At 36.1% G+C, this 23467-nt stretch overlaps 1 protein-coding gene across 1 annotated transcript in view; it reads left to right on the forward strand.

Annotated features, from left to right (window-relative positions):
• Positions 1 to 23467, forward strand: part of CACNA2D3 (calcium voltage-gated channel auxiliary subunit alpha2delta 3) — a gene marked incomplete at its 5' end in the record, with an annotated part of 433227 nt that overhangs the window by 117303 nt on the left and 292457 nt on the right. Inside the window, one exon of the mRNA XM_082060048.1 lies at positions 15477 to 15536. Coding sequence (XP_081916174.1) covers positions 15477 to 15536 — 60 coding nt within the window. The remainder of the gene's footprint in view (positions 1 to 15476; positions 15537 to 23467) is intronic.

Raw genomic sequence — 23467 nt, forward strand, 5'->3', positions numbered from 1 at the left:
GGGCTGGTCACCCTGAAGATCTTTTGGTCGAAGATAATGGGATATATGCTCAGCTGTAATACTAATGTCATTTCAGGGTACCTCTGCACGTTCATGTGCATGCCTTTAAGTATGACAAAACAATTCTAGTGAGAATGCGGTAGTAATGCCTGATTGTTCCTCTGCCACTAGCAAGTGACTAGGAAATCCATTTTGTTCTTTCCTTTTCTGATGCTGGTCTGGTCTTTTGCTGTTACAGTTATTTTGCTCCACTGTCAAAATACTGATATCATAGTGTCGTTTAGGTTGGAAAAAACCCTTAACATCATCCAGTCGAGCTGTCAACCTAATACTGCAAAATCCACCACTAAACCATGCCCCGAAGCTCCTTGTCTACATTTTAAAAAATGTCTCCAGGGATTGGTGACTCAACTATCCCTGATGTTTCTTTTCCATCAGAGATGTTACTAGATGTAAAGGTCTTTCTGTTGAAACCATGCCAGTGTAACTGTCTTGATATATGATGGAATTTAGTTTTACCACTTCTAATTTCAGCTCTCAAAAACTAAAACACTCAAATGAAAATAATTGTTTTCAAAGTCAAGCACAGAAAATGTGTCAAATAACAGAGTTAAGGTTGGCAGTATATTATTTGTATTATGATACACTTGTTAATTTTCTAATCATTTTCCTTTAGGTCTTCTGACTTAATGCTCAGAGCAGACCTACTCAAAGCTTAAATCAGTGCTACCTGGAAAAGAAAATTGTGCATAAAAGAATTCATATGTGCTTTCTTTCATCTTTTTATCGTTAAACAAATGAGTCTTTCCTGTGTAATGTTCATCACCATGTGCCGCGGTTGTCTACTCATAGTACTCCAGGAAAAAAAAAAAAAACAACCAACATAGCTCTGATTTATGCAAAGAAACCTTGTATATAGGAATCCTAAAGGCTGGATTTTTTTCAGATTGGCTTCAGTTGAACCCTGTGTTTTGTGCTTCCCTTTGTTTCCTGGATATAAGTTGCTAAAATGATATAATAAAAATGTTTACTAGAACAGTATTAATTGCATAAGAAAGTAGGTGTTTTTCTGTTATAGACTATTGCCAAAAGGTGGCAGTCTTTGTCCCCAAAATTCTGTGCTGTCTAGAAAACGTTCTGTACGGCAACCATAATTTATTCCTAGCTATGCTAGGTAATAAAAATTACTTGTTAAGTAGACACAGAGGGAAAAAACCCCTTATTTGAAAGTTTAAGGATGACGTAACTATAGTTTTATTTTGACAGTGGTATGTTAATTAGCAAGGCTTGGAAGAGAGCAGTGATGGGGGAAGAGCACTTCACAAGGGACCGCTAATGAACAAGAACTACTTACATTTCAGGCTCAGTTAGGGCTTTAAGTATTTCAGGCTTTGGAGATGTTATTAGGATCTGGCCCATTAGATCACTAGGTTGCTGTGTTCATCAAACAACACGAAATGCATAGAAATAATCTACTTACACAAAAATTCGTGGTGCAGTAGCTGATTTTCCTTTCCAAACATTTGGTTAGATCCCAGCAAATCACAGCTCATCTCCTTAAAAATTAGTGTAGAAAAAGCATCTGATGATAAATTATAACCTTTGCTAAATACCTGCAAAGGCTTTGTATTTTGTATTTTTAAATAATAGGTTATTTAAAAAAAATATTTGGAGAGGGCATCAAGCAAAAAATTATTAATTTTAGAAAGACTCCAACCTTACAATTGTATTTAGCTACCTTTATTCATAGCTATACAGACACTTGAAAATCTAAAATACTCTATTAAACCATTGACTAGAAATTAACCAAATTTGATGTGAAACTGTTGTTGTCTTTATGGTTATGGGTAAAACTGGCAGCATGTTTTTGGGGAGAGTTCAGGGCAGTGATATCCTAAACAACTGCACACACCACGTTTGTGTAGCGACCACAGCTGAGGACACAAATCTGTGTCACTTGCTGCCTTATTGAGGCTCCAGTCACCCTGTTGTCCCTCACCCGTGGCCCAGTGTCTGCATTCAGCCCTGCTCCTCCCACAGCACTCACAGCAGCCCTGCTGTGGTACAGTGACCGTGGATGGGCTTTGAATGGAAAAACTGTCTAAGAACTGATCAAGGGAGAGCAAACCTTGGAAAAATCCTCTGCACTGAGGTAACGTTGTACTGGAACCTCCTCAGAAAGAATAAACTGCCGGAAAGATGCTGGGCAAGCAAGTTGTGTAGAGAGGATGGGCTCTTGGTAGAACTCTGTCAGACCTGTACTAAAGCATGGGTTTTGTTTAGTTAGTTCAGGAAATATCCGAGTGGTCTGGAAAGCTTGGGAAAATTAGTAACATGCCAGTGTTTGTTAATGATCTAATTTTATCTAGTTTGCCTCACTTTTAACTCCTGAAATTTTAGGGGAACTTACCAGTATAATACTTTGAATTCTAAAGTGTGGTAGGCAAATTGCTCATAAACAATGAAGGTTGTACAGAACTGTGGGAAGAAGAGAGTAAAGTGAACCATAATTTCTTTTATAAATATTTGTGTTTATTATATATGCCCCATCTCTGTACACTATATAATTACACTGAATCTTTCTTCCAATGCTTTTCAGTCAATTCTCATTTCAGATCTTCTACAAGTTGTTACAGTAGACCACTGAGAAATTTTCAGATGCAAGAAGTCATTGTTCCTTTGTTTTTAATTACTATTTATTGCTACTTATATAGTTTATATGGACTGTGTCATGTATCAGAAGTAGAAAAAAATCCAGTGGATAAGAATTCATTCTGAACCATTTTGGTGTTACCCAGAAGTGTACTTCATTTTAATTCAATGTTTATTTCTTCAAGTGTCTATGATGAAAGCTAATTACTGAGCGTGTTTGACTCATCTTTGTATCCTGGTGTAGTAGAAACAATAATTATAATATTTTTGTTTTAGAAAATAGATTTCATTTAATCTTTATTTCAATAGTATTATATATTTTTTCGTGACATATACTGCAAATCCGTTTAATCAGTTTATTACTTTGGAATGGCTTATAATTACTAAAAGGGCTTGAAAGACACTGTTTAAAAGCCAAGTCTAATACATAAGAGAGATTGTCTGAGATTTAATAACCCATGGATGAGAAATTTCACAATCTTACATTGCACAAATACACCAGGTCTGTCATAAACCCCTTTCACTGGCATCAGTGGGGCTGCACAAAGGTAATATCTAAGAGTGGCCCTAAGTTTTTTTTTAGGGCAGTCTCCTGCCATCACCACATAAACCCTGAGTGGTAGGAAAAGTCACCCATTCTCAAAACTGGCTTTGGCCATGTTATTACCAGCACCTGCTTAGTTTCTTAGAGTGTACAAATCAAGATGTGCACGGAGGCTTCAGCCTGCAAAGTGACAGCAGCTTCATGGAATTAGGATTTAACAAAAGGGAAATCTTCCTCCATATGGAGCCAGAGTGCTGGCTTAGATCTTCCCTTCTCCTTTGCATCTCTCAGTTTTGTGAATGCTCCTATATTACTGTGTGGATTTTAGATTGGAAAAACTGAGAAGGTAAGGGGCATCAGCGGTTACGGCTCTTTAGGGCTTCATGGTTTGTTAGGAGGAAAAAAAAAAAGCGTTTTGCACATGTTTTTTAGGATCAGAGTTGACTGGGAGTTAAAACTGCTTTAGCAACGTAAACGACCTTGGTGGTTTTGTCCTTGTTAGGGCTTGGAAGGTTGGAGCACACTTGCTGGTTGTAGATGAATGTGTGGCTGAAGAACCTGTGGTGGTGGGTGAGGGAGTCATTCAGCCAGCAGCGTGGGATGGTTCACTACTCTCCTAAAATCCAAAATAAGTGGAAAAGTATTTTTATAATTTACTCAATGCATCTGCAAACATAAGGTATTAGTTTTTGTCAGGTTGGTTGCAGTCTTGGGTTGTCACTTTTTGAACCTGCAGGTGTTAGCTAGCTATGTGAAGACTGATATTGCTCCCCAAGTGCATTTTAGAAGTACTTTGAGAGTCAAGAGGAAAAATTATTAAGAAAAATGAGGGTATTCTATGAAATGAGTTCCCTAGGTCACAGCAAAATATAGAGCTGTGTCAAACTTAATGGAAATTAGGTGCCGTGTTGCATATTTTACTTTGTTTTCCAAATAAACCTGCACATGATAATTAAATGCTGAACATTTCAGTTGATAAAAACTAATTAAGAGGTGTAAGTATAGCAATCTTTTAGTTACTAGGAGAATACAAGTTCCAAGACACTTCTTAATAAAAAACAAAACACCCACTGGATTTGAACTCATTACCTTTACAAAGTAAAGCAGATAAGGTTTTGACTATGTATTGCAGCCTTTCCTTTGGGTTTGGGAATTTGCAAATGTTCCTTTAATTACAAGGACAGTTTAATATTTTTCTTAAGATAGAGCGAAAACCACTGACTATTATTACAAAAAGATTTATTTTAAAAAACCCTGAATTTCTAGATGAGATGGAGTCAGTACCTATAAATATATATATAGGCTTGTAAGTCTGCATACAAACACGATTTTAGAAGAGTAATGTCCCTATATTTTTCTGTGACTTCAGCATTAATTCACAGTATACCAGAAAATCTTTCTAGGTGTATGGAACTAGTGTATAGTTACTAAGTGTGGTTATAAGATCCCAGAATTAATCAGCTGGATAAATGTGTGACCAGAACCCAGAGAGTTTCAATGCAGTGAGTTTCAATGTAGCTTTTTTTTTTTTTTCTCCTTACCAGACCTGCCAAAATATACAAAATTCTGAAAAAATCATAACTTAGTCTGAAAGTGGCTGTTGTAATTAATTCCAGTATCTTCAACAGTAATCAAGTCTTTGGAATGATAAAGTATGGTCCAGGAGACCAAAAAGTTTGGAATTTTATCTTTGAACTTCAACTGTTTCCAAGAAAGAAACTAGAGGAAAACGCATTGGTTTACTCCTTTTAAAAATAATACTGATGTTCTTTTTGTGAAGACTCTATAGCATTGCTCTGTTTGGGAACCAGCTCTTGAAATTGGCAGGGATGTGGCCTTGACATAAGACTTTCTTTGAAAATCTGTTTCAGTTGGATCAAGTCGTTATCATTTGGAAAGTCTGCACATAAAGGCATATGGCCATTAGAAGCATATCGGAGCAAAACTGCTTGTAAGTGAAATCTTCGAAAACTCTTTGCACTGCGTTTTTTTTCAGTACGTGGTTGAACAAGGCTTTCCTGCAATTGCATCATTAGCCTCTTATGGCTTCAGCCAGCAACAAGCAGGGGAAACAAAGTCTTTCTCTACTGAGGCACTGCCAGTGCATCCATGTGCCTTCCAGACCCAGGAGAGAGATTAAGGAGAATTAAGGAGAGAGATTTATTGTCTGTGTTCGTATTAGGGCACTGGAAAATGGAAGTGCCAGTGGCTAAGGGAGTTTGGGTTTAGGTGAGGCTGAGGAAGGTACTGGCACAAGAACAGAGAATGGAGAATAATGAAATGGTTTAAGAAGACAAAGGGAAGAGCATTGGACTGTGCTGGGATTTAGAAATATAAATGGTACAAGATATTCTAGGTGAGGTCAATAAGGTTGTACCAGGAATAGGGAAAATTGGAAATACAGGTTGACAGCGTGAGGAATTGAGGTATTGGTAGGTACCTGGAAAAAGCTGGTCATTAACATGCTTGGCAGTGTGGATGCTAAGGCTGATACGAAGAAGGAAGAATAATTGGTAGGTGCTAGAGAAAAGGTGGAGAGTAGTATGAAAAAATCTTAGCACTGGAGTTTGGGACACACAATATGAACATAATGAACTCAGGATGTGGAGAGAGGGATAGGAAAGAATTAGTAGGTCTATGGTTGTGGTCAGATAGGAAAGGGAATTAGCCATGGTTATGTTTGAGGGCAGAATTGGGTGTTGCTGCTGCATTGGAGTGGGCCAAAGAATCCATACCCGTATAATCTGGGACATAACACTGGATTTCTATGTTTTGGTTGAAAGCTTGTGGCACCTGTTACTGCTACACACAGAAATGTATACCAACTACCATCACTCTGTTCGTGAGGACTGCAAAGGTCTTAGATGGTATTTTTCAGTCTTCTAACCAGGCAAAATTGTATGGACAAAAAACAATATTGTAATACTAGGGACTGAAGTCAGACGCAAGTTCATTCTGGCATTTCCTGTCTTAGTTTGGCTTTGCATCCATAACAGTGTTTCGACTTTGTAGCGTAATGTTTTTGTTGTAAAATTATATAAATTTAACAATGCTAGTACTGATTTGTTTAAATTCTCAGGAAAGTTATTGTGAGAGAATAGAATATTTGTTACAGTATCCTCACTGTATCCTCATTTAAAGTGATGCTATATACTGAAGAGATAACACCCTCTTCATGAAATATTTCTTCACATGTCTGCAACAATACTCTACATGCCTCAGTACTTAGCTTAGACAGTTGCAATTATGATAGGGAGTTGCGAAGGTTTTAGTAGAAAACTCAGAGTTTTATTTTCTTTTTCTTAAAAAAAAAAAAAGTTTCCCTTTAATTTAGTCTATAGGCAACTGAAATCCTGACCTTGTGGGAAGTAAAAAACAATGGCCCAATTGACTTTACTTGTGAGAGAGTAATACCTACTGTTTTCATGGCTTGGTTTGAAAGCAAAAACAAGTCTCAGTGTCTTGTGATTGAGTGCTGGGCTAGGCAACGGAAATAAGTCCCTGCAAACTCTGGAACTGACCTTTGTTTTGAGTAATAAATCTTGAGGTTTTTTTGCTGTTGTTGGGTGATAGTAATCTAGTTGGAAACTAGAAGAAGGACAGTATATCATAGCTGCTTTTGTTGAACTGGACCACAAATTGCAAGCTGAATTTGAATTAACTTGGGGGATTGAGCCTTAGTGCAGAGGAGAGGAAAAAGCTGAGGGAGGGAACAAAGCAAAAACAATTGGTTTCACTTGGTGCTTCTAAATGTAAACAGAGCAGAAACACCTCAATTAGTCCCAGGACGGCTGTCAGGAAAAAGTGTTGCCTCGGGACTCCTTTCCCCTGTTGAGAGAGCATGGGAATATTTCCATTTCTCTTTAGGTCATTTATGTTGCACATATGGCGTGGGATTCATCTCCCTTAACTTCATGCATATGAACTTAAACATCTAATGAAGAAAAGAGGGAAGGAAAAGCTCCGAAGTTCTTCCTGAATCTTATGAGCTATTTTAGAATGGGACAAGCAGCACTTTTGGAGTTTTCTGTCTCTACATATGAAGAACTTTTAGTTAACTTGTAGAGGGTTAGAGATTGACTTTGAAATAGCTGAGAGAAATCCTGCCAGTGATGAATTTTGCATTAAATGAACTGGCATGAGAACAGTTATCCCAAATCTTTCTTCAGCAATATCTGCCAAGCATCCAGCAATGGTTTTGAGAGCAGAGGGCAGACTATTTTTTGCTCAGACATTGTGTAAGTCCTCACTGTACTCAAATGCAGAAAGACAGCCTGGCATTATCCAAACAGGATAGTGATTGTGACAGTCACATAAAGAATGTCACCTGTGGTAGTCTAAATGTGTGAAAAAGATTAATAAATCGGGTGTTTTAATCTAGTGATTTCAGTACAGGGGACAGGAATAAGGATCCTAGTGATACTTATAGGTTAGTACTGGATAAATATACATAAATGTATGTGTACACAGGTGGATATTTAGATGCATTCACAGACAGCTTTTTTTGATTTTTGGAAGGTGTTTTACAGAGTAACATTGTAAATATATTTTGAAATTTATGTGGAAGAGAGCAACATACCAGTTGCACATTATTATTAATTGAAAGCAAAACTTTACAAATTTTGTTGTCATGTTCCAAATTGAATTAAAAAGATACCTAAAGGTGTTTCCAGAGAATTACTCAGCTTTGGATGAATACGTGGTTGGTGTGAAATGCTGAAGGACCTTCCCCTTGGCCCTTGGGTAGGAGAGGTGGTTGAAGGAGCTGGTTATTGCTGTACCCCATGCCGGCAAATCACATCTCAAATAGCCCTGAAACAGCTTTAAATTGTGTTTGCAGTTGAACCGATTCCTTCATGGCTGGGACATACAGAATTAAAAGTATGAAATAAAACCTTATTTAAGACGTCATTCTTTTCTGCTCTGTAGTAGACATAATAACATGGTAGGAGCAGTTTTGATAATCTGCCTATTTTGCATCTGATATGTTGGCTTTGCACAGCCTTCAGCATAGCAGAACTCAAGACGAATGTGTTACCTTCTTCATCTGCAATCTTCCTTCCATGCCATGGCAATCTCCGGATGCTAAAACTAAATATAGTGTTGATCTAGTTAAGTTAGAAATGTATGTAATTTCTCCAGGATTGTCTTAGTCACTGTGAAACAATGTGTGATTTTCATGTACTTTTCATGTACTTTAATCCATTTATGGTTTGATTTCTGTTTGTCCAGCTCTTTGCCAAGCTGATCTCTTTATGTTGCTTCAAAAAAACAGCTTAGCTCTCTAACAACCATCAACCTGAAAATCTGCCAGTCTTGAATGAATATAAGTGGATAATTGAAGTTATTTACAATAATTGCTAGGCTTTTAATTTATTTTTATCTTTTATTTATAATTTTTGCTTTGATGCAGCACTTACCGTGACTGAGCATTGTCTAGTGATTTCTTTTAGTGGAATTTGATAGTAGTCATAGAGCAGCTATTTTTGGCATGGTATTACTTTCAAGATTGATATCTGTCTTAAGCTACAAGCTCTAGGAACTCTAATATCAAGATAACAGAAGCTAAATAAATTTCAATGCATCATAGCCACAGCAACAGCAGGTTTAGTGATAGAATTTCCTAGGAAATACCTTGTAGCTGAGGAGGACAGAGTGGGAAATGAAATATGCTGCTGGACTTTCCAGAAAAGCTGTATGTGTCTTACCCATGCCCCACCTTCTCCCCTTCCCAAGCTCAGGGATAAAACCAGCCAAATTGCAAGTCAGTTGTCCCTGGCCTGTGTAAAACCTCAAAAACTCATGTGTTTCTCGTGGTAGCAAATATTCCTCCAAGGTCAGCATCAGTCTCCGATATCTACACTGCTTCTTCGTTGGTTACAGCAAATGTGAAAAGCTATTTGCAATAAAATAGTGAGACCTAGAGGCCCGTTTGCACGTGGGTGCATTCATTGCCACGTTACATGATGCTGTTTTCAAGCATAAGAAATAATGGGGATACTGATGAACAACATCAGATATTCTTTGTTGGCTTCTTTACCTTCTCCACTAAATGAACTGTGAAAGAAGCAAACTCCAGAACTCAGATGGAAGTAAGGAGGACTTGCGTCAGAATTATCAGCCATGCCAGAATATTACCTAAGCTCACTTAATGCTAATAAATCTTGTTCTTTCTCAGAGAACAGCCCAACCTTTTCAGAAGTTCTCAAAGCACCTGCAGCCTTACAGGTTTCTTGGAAAGGAAATCCTTTTTTCACTTCTGAAATGAACACCAACATGGGGAAGTCATAGGAAGGTACCTGGGTAATGTTTTTGGAGATTGGTAATCTGTTACTGAGTACTCCCACATGCACAGCATGGGCTTCTCATGAAGAAGCCAGTGAAGAAAATTGCTCTGATGATTGAAACACAAGTTCTGGTTTCTCTCCCAGGAATATACTCAACTGCTGAGCTGTTTTAAATAGCTATCTGGCTGCACTTTAAGAAATATTTTTGGCATGTTCAGAGCTCAATTACTATAATTTTGATTGGAAATTAGATGTTCAGATCAATAGTAAGTTTATTAAAATTGCACAGGGTATTTCACCTGAAGAAGTGTAACTATCAGTAGTTGTAAGTATTTTCTGTGTACACAATACTGCTGTTTTTTTCTTGGTAGTGTACCAGAAAACGTTCTACAAAACACAAAAGAAATAAGCTCTTAAAAATAGGGATTAGTTTTCCATTGTTTTCCTACCTGACGTCTTGACTGACAAAGTTTGTTTACATTTGATTAAGATAGAAGTCCCTGTTATAATTCCACTTGTAGGAGTCTGGGAGATGGGCTTTTTAAGCTGACATGTATTCCTGGTTTTTTTGTGTGTGTTTGTTTTGTGTTTTTTTTTTTTCTTACATAGTATTAACATTGTTTTTCAAGACAAACTTTTAGTGCAATATATTAATAGGATTTTCTTTGGTTTAGACTTTTTGCCAAATTTTTATAAGAATGGCTTTTAATTATTTTTTATTTCCAAAACCTTGGAAATTGACCTTGATGACGAATACGATGTTTGTCTAGGAGGAGAGCCACAAACAGATCTAATGCCATGGGAAAGCAATGAGAAAGTTTGTTAGGCTTGAGGGCTATTTTTGCAGTTGGTTGAATACATTCAGATGCTAGGATGTAAGAACCTCCTACAGATTTATTTGTGCTTTTTTTGTAGTGACTATGACTTCCCACTGCTCAGAGCAGGTTCAGAATTAGTGGTCCTTGTTGGATGTTCTCTGCATGAAATTCTCATAGACCTCAAATTATAATTCTACATTGTGACGGACAATACGGAGGTAACAGCTCAAACCGACAAGGCTCACATATCGTACTGAAAGAAATATGTTCAGGCAGAGCTGTGCAAGTTGGGGAAGAAGATGTCAGTAGAAGGGCTGCTGACAAGCTCAAAGAACTGAAACTGTTCTGGGTTATTGTTTTAGTAGTGAGGCTTGAGCATGGGGCTGAGTAAAGGAGCATCTACAATTGAGAGGGTAGATCTTTCATTTTCTGTTTAAGCATGTTTGTTTTTCTTCTTCATATGAAATATGTGTTGTGAAGTATAAACTATTAGTATTGTGGACTGAGATAATACGAGTACATAGTTGGCACTAGTTATAATCAAGGTAGAGCAGTTGTCTTAAAACCTTGTAGCAGTTTGGTTTGGAGAAGAGCAGTTTCTAGCAGCATTTTCTGGTTTTATGTGTAGCAGGTGGTTTATCTTAGAAAAATACAAAGGAAACAATGAAATGTAAATGTGCTTCTTCAAGATTTGATAGTTGAAGAGAGAGACAAACATAACGTCATTCAGCATTTATGGATAAAGGTTGGTGACCCTCTGCAGTTCAGGTGTTCAGAAGCTGTTTCCAACTTTGTTATGCTTTTGAATTTATTTATTCTAACTTCAAAATGGGATTCTAATGAAGAATCATAGAAAGTGAACTGACACAAGGTACATGTAAAGAGTAAACATCTCAGACACTACTCAGGATGTTTGCATGATGTTTTTCCTTGAAATTGTTATCTTCATTTATTTTCACCTTTCTGCCCATCTGTTCTATTTTCCCCTTACTTTCTGTTGAATTCTAGAATATTTTTCCCCTCATTCATTCTGTTTCTTTCACCTTTCCTGTGCTACAGCAACCTAACTTGAATGAGAATTTATATCAGAATATTAGTTAACTGAAATTAAAATATTTTTAAATAAAATTAACCTATTCAGAGTTAGCTCAGTAATTATTTTTTCATGTTATTGAGAGGAAACAAAGCTTTCTTTTTCTCCTCTCAGCCTTCTCTACTTTATCTGTGATACTAGTACTACAGAAAATACCAAACATTGACATTGTGTCATGGTGACCATTTTGGGGTTTTTTTGGGTGTGATGTTTGCTCTGTCTCATGGTTCTTGTGCTGTTTTTATCCATGTTAAATTCTGATATGCTGGATAAGTCAGTTAATTGTTCTCATACTTACATGTTTTGGCAAATTTAAATATTAGTTCCTTAAGTGCAGGAACCTCAATTGAATTGTGCCATAGAATGTGAAAATTGTCTGTGCATTCACATGCAAACACCTTTCCACATGTAGAGCTAAATACTCTCAAAATTTAGTCTAACTCTGACAACGCTCACTCAGTGTTCATAATTAATTCCATGGAAATGCATATAGATCACTCACAGTTCCCTTCAGGATAACCTCAGATTGGTAAGCGTTTACTTTCTACAGCAATGATTTTAGAGTGTGTTTACTCAAATGAAAATATATTGGCATTTGTATTGAGAGTGTCATTATAAACTATTAAGTTAAAGTCGCTAATCATGCTAATGTAGTGAATCATTGCTAGATAACTGTTCAGTCATTAAAATATTTGTAAAGGGATTTTTGGTCTCACTATAAAAATGTTCCAGTATTACATGTGGATTTTATATTTTTGTCTCCAGGGTGCTAGGGAATTTCTTCCACCATGGTTCACCTCCTTGAGGACTTAAAAAACAAACAAACAAACAAAAAAACAAACAAACAAAAAAAACCCAAAAAACAACAACCAAAAAACCAAACCAAACAAGAAACCCAAAACACCCCCCAAACAACCAAAAAACCAAACCAAACAAGAAACCCAAAACACCCCCCAACCAACCAACCAAACCAACCATACACACAAAAAAACAAACCCCAAACCCACAAAAAAGCCAAACCAACCAACCAACCAAAAAAACCCAAACAAATGGAAACAAACAAAACCTAAAAAACACAGCCCCACCCCCCCAAAAAAAAAAAAAAACAACGAACCCCACCAAAAATAACAGCAATAAAGCCCCCAGCATTTGTATACCATTTCTACCATTTCTTCATTTTGATGGCATCTGTGTATATCCACTGTTAAGTCATTTTGTGGATTTAGGCTCATTACTAGCTCACCTTTTCTATAGCTCTCCCAGATTTCTCACAGTCCTTCATAATGGCCTTGAGATACTTAAATTTTGGTTAAGGACTGTTAAAGTAGAACACGTGTTATGTGTGTATTCTCTACATTCAATGTACCAAATTTTTGATTTTCTGATTAGATTTGTGAAGTGAAGCACGTAGTGTGCATGCATGTTTGTGTCTGCCTCTTCAAGGAAAAATAGGTGTTGGTAGATTGTCCACTTTGTTGTTCTGTAGAAAATGTTGTTGAAATGTACGTAATTTTTTTTTAAAGAACAAATATAACATCTGAAAATTTAGCGAGTAAATCAATGAAGTATCAATCAGTACTTTTCATTTCTGAGCTGCTCTCCTTAACAGATGTTTCTACTATTACCCATCTTATGCTTCTCTAGCTATTTCTTACATGGGGGGATAAATCTTAGTTTAAATTTATTTCACCGAGGCAAAAATGTAATTGAAAAACATTTGGATCAATACAAACTATATATGAAACCATGAATTATTTTTCTAGCTGACTAGGTACTAATATCTGGGTACTGGTATCTCATGAAATACTATAATAATTTTTCATCCGGTGAGTAAGTAAATATTTCAGCACAGAAGGAAAAACATGTTTCTCTTTTCTCTGTATTCATTTCTGTATTAAGATTTTTATTTTTTTTTTTACCCTTCTTCCAGTTTTTTCCTCTCAAACTTATCACTTATGATCTTTTCTGTTAGATGTGCTCAGAGTAGTAATGCAACTATGGTTTTAGTATAAAGAAGTACATATCTGCAGAAATGTATTGAATTAGAGTAGTTATTTCACATAAAGTGCCTTTTTTGTACTTAAGAAATGAGACATAGATTTCTAAAATACCTTCAGCAGGTGAGTAATATGCTAAAGATGGACTTCTGAGACCATTCAAATATTTAAGAATCTATTTCAGTTGCTGCGAGGCTTCCCCCTCAGAATAATTAGTTTATGCTACTTCTCTTCTTAAATTCTAAATGCAAAAAAAATGTGGGTCAAATTAATGTTTGATAAGCTTTCAAATTGCAACGTCTGTTTTTACTGCTGTTCAGACAGTACAGGAACATTAGAAACAATTCCATAGAACTTTACTTTTTAAAATAAATATTTTTTATGGCTTCCCTTCATATCCCCTGTTGTGATGCATCATTAGTTCTTGGGTCCTTTTACCCATGCATGTGGGAAGGGGACCTGGGACGTTTTTCAGTTCAGTTCTGGTTTGATTTACCCTGGGTCTGAACCATTCAAGTTCAATTCCAGTTTAGGTCAAAAGGGTTTGCTAAGAACCAGCTGGCTTTGTATGAGACAAGGTTATTGAAGGTGGAAACAGTGGAATGACAGGGGTGTACGTGCAGCACAGGGCTCTGGGAAGGCGACTTCATCCTCCACTGCGCACCAGTAGTATTGCCAGCGTTTTGTCACATCTTTGAGATCTGTAAGGCTGCACTGAGGAAAAAGTGTGAAAACCCTTCCTGCTGGCCTGTGGGGAAGGTGCAGAAGCCCAGCAAGGGCTGGACAGTTTGGTGAGGGTTGTGTCCACCCGTGGGTTAGCGATGTGGTGAGACAGAGCTGTGGCAGGAAAGGCTGTGACATTCTGCTGCGCTGCAGAGCTCAGTGAACACAAATGCTCCCTGTAACTGTCAGGCTTTTGTGGAAGCATTTGTTCTGAATTGGCAACCAGAAATATTTTTCTTGGTTCAGTTTCCATTATAGTTCAAAGTGTATAGCAATAGAAGTGAATTTCAATTCCATTTTGATTTATATACGAAGACTTGTTAGAAGTGCATACAGTTATGAAAAGGGAAGCAAAAGTCCTCACAGTGTCCACTCCATGAATCGTGAGTGAGAGCCTGTAGCTTGCACTTGCTTTGTGATACAAAGTATTTGAAAATATACATGTGTACCAGTGTCTGATAGATCAAAGAAAATAAAAATAATTGAGTATCATGTGACAGATCATTCCTTGATTAATTATAGGTTGGACTTGTATGAAAGTTCAGGTTGATTAAATAAAAATTAGAGAGTTACTTCCATAGTTAATACTCAGAACTATGTGGAACCATAAATAAAACTTTAGAAATGATATAATATGTTTTCACAAGATAATGTCTACAGCAATGTCTATATGAGTTAAATTTTTCAAGTAGCTGTGTTTTAATACAACCTCTTTTTTTTTTTTTTTCCCTTCAGATGATATTGGTTAGGAACAATAACTACTACAGGGATTTCTGAATGTTTTTAAGAGGAAAGAAATATTACTGAATTGCCATAATTCAGTAATTTTTTTCTTCTCTAATACCAGAAAAATCTTGCAAATATACACTGTGTTAAAATAGTATGTATGACACTTCAAACCTGCTGAGTAAACAAAACTAATCTATTTCTGTAATATTTTATATTTGCTATGTTATTTAGAAATTGCTTTTCATTTAAATTGCTTGCAATCGAGTGCATTATTGGGAAATATCTCCTATTTTATTTTTAAGAAAGATTTGGAAAGGAGTCCTATGGCCCAGTGTGAAATCAGCTTTATTTTGTTTTCTTTCAAAATGGGAGCAGCGGGATACTGAGCTGTTTTGAGAGTTTTGCCCCACCAATCATGGATGCTGAGGATTTTTAAAAATCTGTTTTGTTTTGTTTTGAAGTCTGGATCATTTATTACTGTTCTATAAAGCATCATAGCAGATATGTGGTCATAATGGATTACACAATTCTCAAACAATCCTTGTTGTTATACTGGAAGAAACACTTGGATTTAAGGATGTTATCTATTATTCCAAAAATACACCTATTTTCTTTTTTTTCTATTTTTTTCAGCGTCTCGTTGAAGCTGCAGAAGATGCTTACCTGAAACATGAGTTTGACGCTGACCTACAGGTAATGCATAATTATTTTCTTAAATATTTATAAGCAGAGTATGCTATAATGGTTTATACAATAATTTGCTTGAAGAACTGCGGCTGAAAGGCAAGCATGTGAGTAACAAAAGGACGCTGATTACAGAAAATGTAATTAATGAAGCCTAGCTTGGTATTTTGACAGGTTACGCATTTAGTGTTTGTGTGTTGGGAGACCAAGCAGGTGGATTTTGCTCTTTTTAGAGATTTCATTTAAATTCCCTGCATGTCTGCTTGGTCAAGATTTTTAAACACAGTAATTAGCAGGATGTTTCATCTTTGCAGTGTACTGGCAAGGAATTGTTCTATAGAGAGTTGAATTTGCAGATGGGGTGGGACCCGTAGGGATGGGATTAGTATGACCTTGATTTGTGCAAATGGTTTGCGTTTGGATCTGTGTCTGGAGCAGGCACCATTTTTTCTCTTCCCTGGAAGCCCTTAGAGCGACACAATTCTTGTCTCAAACTGTTGCCTTTAGGAATAACACGGGAGGGAGAAGCACTGTAGCAGCTCACAGTTAAAAATGTTCGAAAGAAAAATCTTTGCTTAAATAAGACACATAATTGGGGAAAAAAGAAAAAAAAAAGTTTATTTAGAAACTAAGTAATCTAACCTAAAATGCAAAGTTTAATAGAAAGCATTGCTCAATACTTACACGAAGAAATACCTCCTTACCTTTCATGACTTCTTATGTCCTTAGTTTCTTGAATGCCATGTTAGGTAGAGTTTTGTTTACTTTGTGTCTAGCTATCTAGATTTACTTTTAAAACCTTTTGTGAATACTTGCCATATGTCCATTTAAATTTTGAGCTTAAACATTAGGGAAACAGAGACTCTTTCCTGTACATTTCTCTAAGAAATACACAGGTCTGTAAGTTCTATTTTCATATTTACTATGGTTACATCTGGTAATCACAAAACATTTTATTTTAGTGAAAATATGATGCAAATAACTGATTTCTGTGCATAAAGGAAAAAAAAAAATAGTGGACTTTTTAATGCTAAGGATAAAAAAGTTGAGTTTAGAAGACTGTGATACTGAGATCTGTCAGCCCATGTTGGAGCAAAGATAAAATGAGCACTTTGAAAGTAATAATTCGTATTGTCATGGAGGCACCCCAAAAGTCAATTTTAGGTGGACAACAAGTTCCAAAGCAGACTTTATTCTAGCCAGAAAAGTGTAGCAAATAGTCATATAATATCGTTGGATTCAATGAATGCTGGTTTCTGGGTTCACATGCTTCAGAGTTCTGTTACATTCCAGCATGACAGAGGTGTGCTGCACTTTATTTTATTGAACTTTAAACCTTGGAGAAATAGGAGCTATTGTCTGAATAAATCAGAAACATACTTTATTGCAGATTTTTTTAGAGGTCTGCAGTAAATGCCTCTTTACTGCAGGATAGTTCTCACTTTGACAATGTCCTTCATTTGCCGAGGCTTGGAAGATATTAACACTTTCAGGAAGCCAGTTAAAAGCCATTTGTGTCAGCAGCATTAACAGGACAATCAAATCTTTGTGTAGAACTCTGTTGTTTATTACTGTCACGGTCCATTAAAGCTAATCAATTGTTAATCTTGGTTTCAGCGACCCCTTTGCAACCCTTGCTGGGCGATTGTTGTTCTTTATCAAAAATCTCATAATACCATCTGCTCAATATAAAGTAGTGTCCAGAATAATTTGATTGTGTACATTCAAGTGGAGGGGGACAGAAGGTTTATATAATATACAGTGTATATGATTCTGCTATCAAAGAGGAATTTTTTGGCATTTTATTGCCTTGACCAATGTGTGCAAAGCAGAATTCAATGCTTGGAGTTAGTGGTATGTAATACAGCACCGGTCTGCACTCTTTGTGCTCAGACATTCTGGAAATTCAGAAAGCACATAAATAAAGTGCTTTTGTGCTTTTTATTGGAACAATGTCACCTTCTATGTCTTGAGGACAGTATAGATAATACTATGTCACTACATAAAAATGATATAAGGGAGAAATAAAATTATATTAATATTTTTATTGACTGTGAAAAAACACCAATTTAAAGAAAATAATAACTGGAAGAGTTCATATTTTAGACTACTGGTATTCTCTTCAGCAATGCTGAAACTATTTTATCTGGTTAGGTTAGACCTGATCACTTCTGGGCATTTTTCTTAGTAACATTATTAGTTTTGTCCTTAGTTATTCTATGATTGTATTCTAATTCATAAACTGTAATGCTGTATAATGGTCTAAGCACTCAGCTGTCTATCCCTGGACTTAATCTATTGGCACCACCAATAAGAACACTTGTAGTTATAATCATAAATAAGATTCCCAGTGAATTGAAAGAAATAAATCAAAATGGGTGATATGATGTTAACTCATCAGCATTATATATTGCATGTTTGAGTAATGACTGAAATAAGAAATGGTGAGAGCTAACTTGAAAGGTTTACCCTGCAGTGTTTGGGCTTTGGGAGATTCTTTTTTTTTGTTAGGGATGTGAACCAAGAATAAGTTAAAGGGAATGACCTTCTAAATGTTAATTATACTTGAACCTGGAACCCAGTCCAGGGTTTTCTCACTGGCTGGGTGTGGTTTCAAGTTATTCTGTGTTATTAAAGGCTCTTTTCAAATTGTTGCTTTGTTAAATTGCTATCTATAATACTAATAATGTATTTTGGGATATAAGATAAATTACCATGTGTATTGTTACAGCAAGTTGCCTTGTCACAATATTTCTGTCGTCTTAAAAGATTGCTCACCTGGTTTTATTTGGGACACTGTCTCTGTGCTTGTCTTTGTTTAAAATTAAGTAATTCCTCCTGATTTTGTGGCTTTAACACAATGCAAAAATCAACGTAGGTGCCAACTGTCAAGCACTGACCCAGCAAGAGTATTGGATGTTACAGGTTTTTTAAGTGATGCCACAACCATCTTTTAATTTTGTTGACTTACTTGTTTGCCAGAGAAAAATGTTTTGGGAAATACTAAAAAGAGGGTAACATCTTCTGTTAAGAGGCAATCTATTAAAAAGAAATTTCAAATAAAATATAATCATTGTCATTTACTGAAATTTGGCTTCCTAATCATTCACTTCCTTTGTGTTTGGGTATGTTTCCTAAGATATAAACTGGCTTGTTATCAGTCACAGAAATGCTGTGGTAGTGTTTGTGTTCAGAACCCTGGAAAAGGCTCTGAAGTGGAAAACTCGTTCCTGGAGCTGTTGTATACTTGAGAATTTGTTGCATACGCAGCCAATACAGCCAAATAGGTTTAGGAGCTTTTTCCTCCCACCACATTTCCTCAAACCACTAGAAACTGGACAGATTTTGTTCTGTAAAATACACCAATGTGATACCCAGCTGCTGGTATTCAGTTAGTAGTGAGGTGGTGAGGCACACTTAATCTGCAGTCAGGTGGGCTGTGTTGGCACCTGAGTCCTCTACAATATCATATTACGTGTGTGGTTGTATTTGAGCTCTTAGGATAGAAATGTGTATTATTACCATCTGAACAGAGTTTGGACACAAGTGTTGCATTATTTCTGGTTTTCAATAATCTCAATAGGTGGATGCTCAGCAGTGGAACTGATGTTGGATTTCTCAGTGGAGCAGCAAAAGTAACTCACACTTTGTTTCTTAAAAACTTTAAAAAGAAATAATTTTAGGATCAGTAAAGATTTATAATGCTTGGCTCCTACCCAGTTTTCATTCTTCTGACACCAACGACAGGAGGAAGTCATACACAATTTCATTATGACTACTGGTTCATTTGCTGAATGGTTTCATTATATACACATTTGCAGGGAAGTTCTTTTATTTTCTATGTGTTAATTAAGTTCATTAGTTCACTCGCCTTATATTCCAGCTGAGTTTTCTCTGCGTGTGTGTGATGCGATAATAAAAATGCAAGGCTATTTCTTTTTAATAAAATCAAGGCTAGTGCATAGTTGATGTCACCTGAATTACTAGGTGTTTTCTTTTAGGATTGTTGTAATTTCACTTTCTGTGCAAGATAGGAGAGGTTCAGGTGCCAATACTTTAAGATGGTTGACCTTATTTCAGTTTTATGTCACAAGACTAAAAGAGGATTAATCAAATAGTTTTAAGGAAAGGATTGCTTTCTTTTAAGAATGCTATTAAAGTTAATTTATTGGGATAAAAAAGGAATAATGGTATAAGGCTGCTTTCTATTATTATTATTATTATTATTATTATTATTATTATTATTAATAATAATAATAATAATAATAATAATAATAATAATAATAATAATCTGTAACATATGGCTGAGTCTTAAGGAAGAGGTTTTCAAACTATGCCAGAGTTAGGTACCTGTCTGCCAGATTTTGCAGGCTGCTATCCCCTAATTGCATTTTGTGTCCCTAAAAATCTCGTCCTTACTCTTAGAGTATGTATACTTGTGATAGAAAAAAAATCTTGTGAAATCAGGACATGGATAGCTAAGGCTTTTCCAGTGGTTTACACAGGTGAGCGATGTACTTTTTTTTGTACATATTTAATGATTTTTGAAAGCCTACAAAAGGTGAGACTTCAAAGGTTTAAGGAGAAAGGACAAATAGTAAAAGAGGGCTGGGCAACAGAATTAGTCCAGTTCACAAACTCTACAGCTTCTGAGTCTAATCCTTCAACTGTTGATATTACTAGATAGTTTATTGTTGAGTTACCTGACTTCTAGTAATTTTGATATTCAACTGCTAGATACAGAGCTTAAATATAGACTTAAAAGCATAAATTGCTGCTACTTTTTCTAAATTCTGATCTAAGTGTTTATTTATTATAATGATACCATGCAAGAATTTATAATAATGGATTGTTAAATGCTTAGGTATTTAATTAAAATATAATCAAATAGATGGCAATTACATTGATGTCAGTTACTGGAAAATATAAGGATAAAAGATAATTAAGACTAGCTATTCTACCTAATCTTATTAAACTCCTATTATAACACATGCGTTACTTTCATCTTAGTACTACAGAGTAATCTGTTTGCATATTTATTATCTCACTAATTTTGAAAGAGACACATAATAACTAGATTTATCGTCAATTGGTATTCATATTTTTCTGGCTGTTAGAATAATGTCCACAAGACTGAAGTCAGCTCTTGAGGGGTTCTGAACATCCACAATGGAAAGGGAAGTCTGTTGGACTTCAAGCACTCAGGACCAATGACTGAAATGACTTTTTGAAAAGTGCATTTAGAGTAGCAGTCAAACATCTAAATTTGATGTGCTTGCTGCATTATTTATCCAAGCTGCTTACTTTCTAAATCAGAAATCAATCTTTCTAAACTCTAAGCATGGAAACCCAATACGAGATTTGGCAGCCTAAATTCCTTACAGACTTTCTTTGAAATATTTTGCAGACCAAAGTGCTCTCGGCTGTATTGAATGGGATAGGGACAGCGTATGGACCTGTAGCTTATAAGAAGGCATGAGGAAGAGATCCTTAACAAGCACCAATCTAAACTGTTAACTTTGGCTGGGCAGCTCTTGCAGAAGTAGCTAGAAACCCCAGAGACCTTCTAGTTTATTCAGCTGGAAAATCCTACCTCTTTCCTGAGATACCTCACACAGGATCTGTTCTCAACGGGTTCATCTTTGTGTTCCTCTAACAGTTGTGATATTTCAATGGGTTCTCCTGTGTGGTTACATGCATCCAACTGAAGGCATAATTTGGATGCAGCTCTGTCTTGTTACTGAGTTTTCTGAACAGCTCAGAGTTTTCAGTACTCATTAAAAAACAAGAGAGATAAAAACAGGAAGGATAGAATTTTGAATGTTATAAACCACCAACAAAGCCCTAAACTCTTCAGATTTGCACTGCAGTTTGAGGGCTAAGAGGAAGGAAAAAGGGAGTTAGTAAACTACAAGGCACAACAGGACACATTTTAAATGGTAAAAGCATCTGTTAGAGTCTTTATTCAGTTTTAGCTTTTCCCTTCATGTTTTTTTTTTGTTTTGTTTTGTTTTGTTTTCTGAAAGAAAAAGAAAAACACTTCCCTTTGCCATTCCTGGCTGAGTAGCATTCTTGCTGATTTCTGTGAGCTCAAACTAAGGACTTCTCAACTACTCTAATACCAGAACTGCAACAAATTGACTTCCAGATTTTTAGCTCTAAGGACAAGCCTTTTCAGTGGAGAGCCCTTTAGATTGTCTACTCTTTCCTATTTCTTTGATGAGGTTGGGATGGAACTGTCAAGTATCAGTGAATTCAAATATTATTGGTTAAGAATTCTCTAGAATCAATGCACATGAAAGGTAACCTTCAGAGGAAGACTTTCACATTACTTGCACTCTGCATGCGTGGCAGGGGTTAAGTATTAGACAGAGAGCATAGAGAGAAAGAGGGGCCGTGCACTTTTTGGGTTCTTTTAATCTCCAAGCTATTAGTTGTTTTCTGCTTCTGTGGCAAGTGAAGAGAAAAATAGAATGAGATTTTATGAAGCCAGAAAAAAAATATGGCAAACAATACTTTAGTTCATCTTCTAATGATGAAGATTAACTTCTTCATTAGTTTTTTTCACTTTGGAGTTTTATGGAATTTTTTTTTTTGAGAATTGAGGAAACTTTTTCAATACTTTTCTCCCTTTCACACTTGTATCTTTCTAAGAATTTCTAAGTTCTCTTACTGCAAATGAATCAAGTGTAAATTGCTGTAACTATTCCAATTTTATGTGTGTTCGTGGCTTCTGTTGACACAGAATGAGTTCAATGGCTAAGCGCAGAAATGCATAGAGTTTCACTGTCTCAGAAGCAGAGATGCAGGAGTTGATTTTTTTTTTCAGCAAATTAATAATTTCTCTCCTTTAAATCATTCTTTGGCATTTTGGTGCCATACTGCCCTAGGTAAGGGAGCTGTCAAAAGAGAAGAATATTTCTTTGGCTGTTTAGTTGACCAGCTATTCTGTCTAGATGGGGCTCGACAGCAAAGAACCTGGCAGCTGCTGTCTGGATTTGCTATTGCAAATAATGTACTCCACTTTGAGAAAGTTTGGCATGGAGTTCTTGGGATTTATTCTTGTAACTACAGTTCTAGGACTCATTCGTTTGGTACCTTTAACAGATTAGACTCATTAAAGAGTGACCAGAAGTAGTTTGCAGATAGTTCTGGATCTATTCCTTCCTACCTCTTGCGGTAGCAGTTGCTGTCTGACGCGTGTGAAATGTGTACTGAAGAATACTGAAGAACACAATATAAATTCATTTCTACGCATTGAATATGGACACAGTGCTTTTTGCTTGATGATACCTGCTGTAAGTAATTACAGAAATCTGAAGCCCAGAATTGTCAAAGAACTGTATGACTGAGCAGATAATTTTGTCTTCTGGAGTTTTTCCTTTTATGTATATTTGTCCGTTTACTGTGTTTGCTTGCTACCAGAAATAAGGAGGAAATAGCTTTCTCATCCCAGGAGTGTTTTGAAAATTTCAAGTTCTCTGATTAAACATTGAGATACTCCAAAGCTTTTCCCAAGCAAGAGAAACCTCTGCTTCGGAACAACTCGTAATCAAATAGGTGGGGCACTCAGGATATGAGAAGCCTGTTCAAGTTGCTTCTCTAGTGAATATTAAATTATTTATATGATGTGAAACAACTGCAGCAGAAGTTTGTGAGACACTCAGCTCAGAAAAGCCTGAGGGATGGGGCAGTCGCTTTGGACCTCAGAGGCCCCAGTCTGAGGTTCTCTTCTGCTTGATTCACAGAGTAGATTCGATCTGCAGTATATACGACTTTTCCTCTCTGGCAAAATTCTGAAAAAAAAAAAAAAAAAAGAAAAGAAAAAGAAAAATTCTGAAAGAAGAATCACAGGTCAGGTCTAATAACAATAACAAGATGGAACAGAAAGTATTTAACATACGTATAATACATATGTACAGTTTTTCCTTTCCCATACT

The sequence above is a fragment of the Streptopelia decaocto genome (assembly GCF_964273445.1).
Source record: "Streptopelia decaocto genome assembly, chromosome: 8".
Taxonomy (NCBI): domain Eukaryota; kingdom Metazoa; phylum Chordata; class Aves; order Columbiformes; family Columbidae; genus Streptopelia; species Streptopelia decaocto.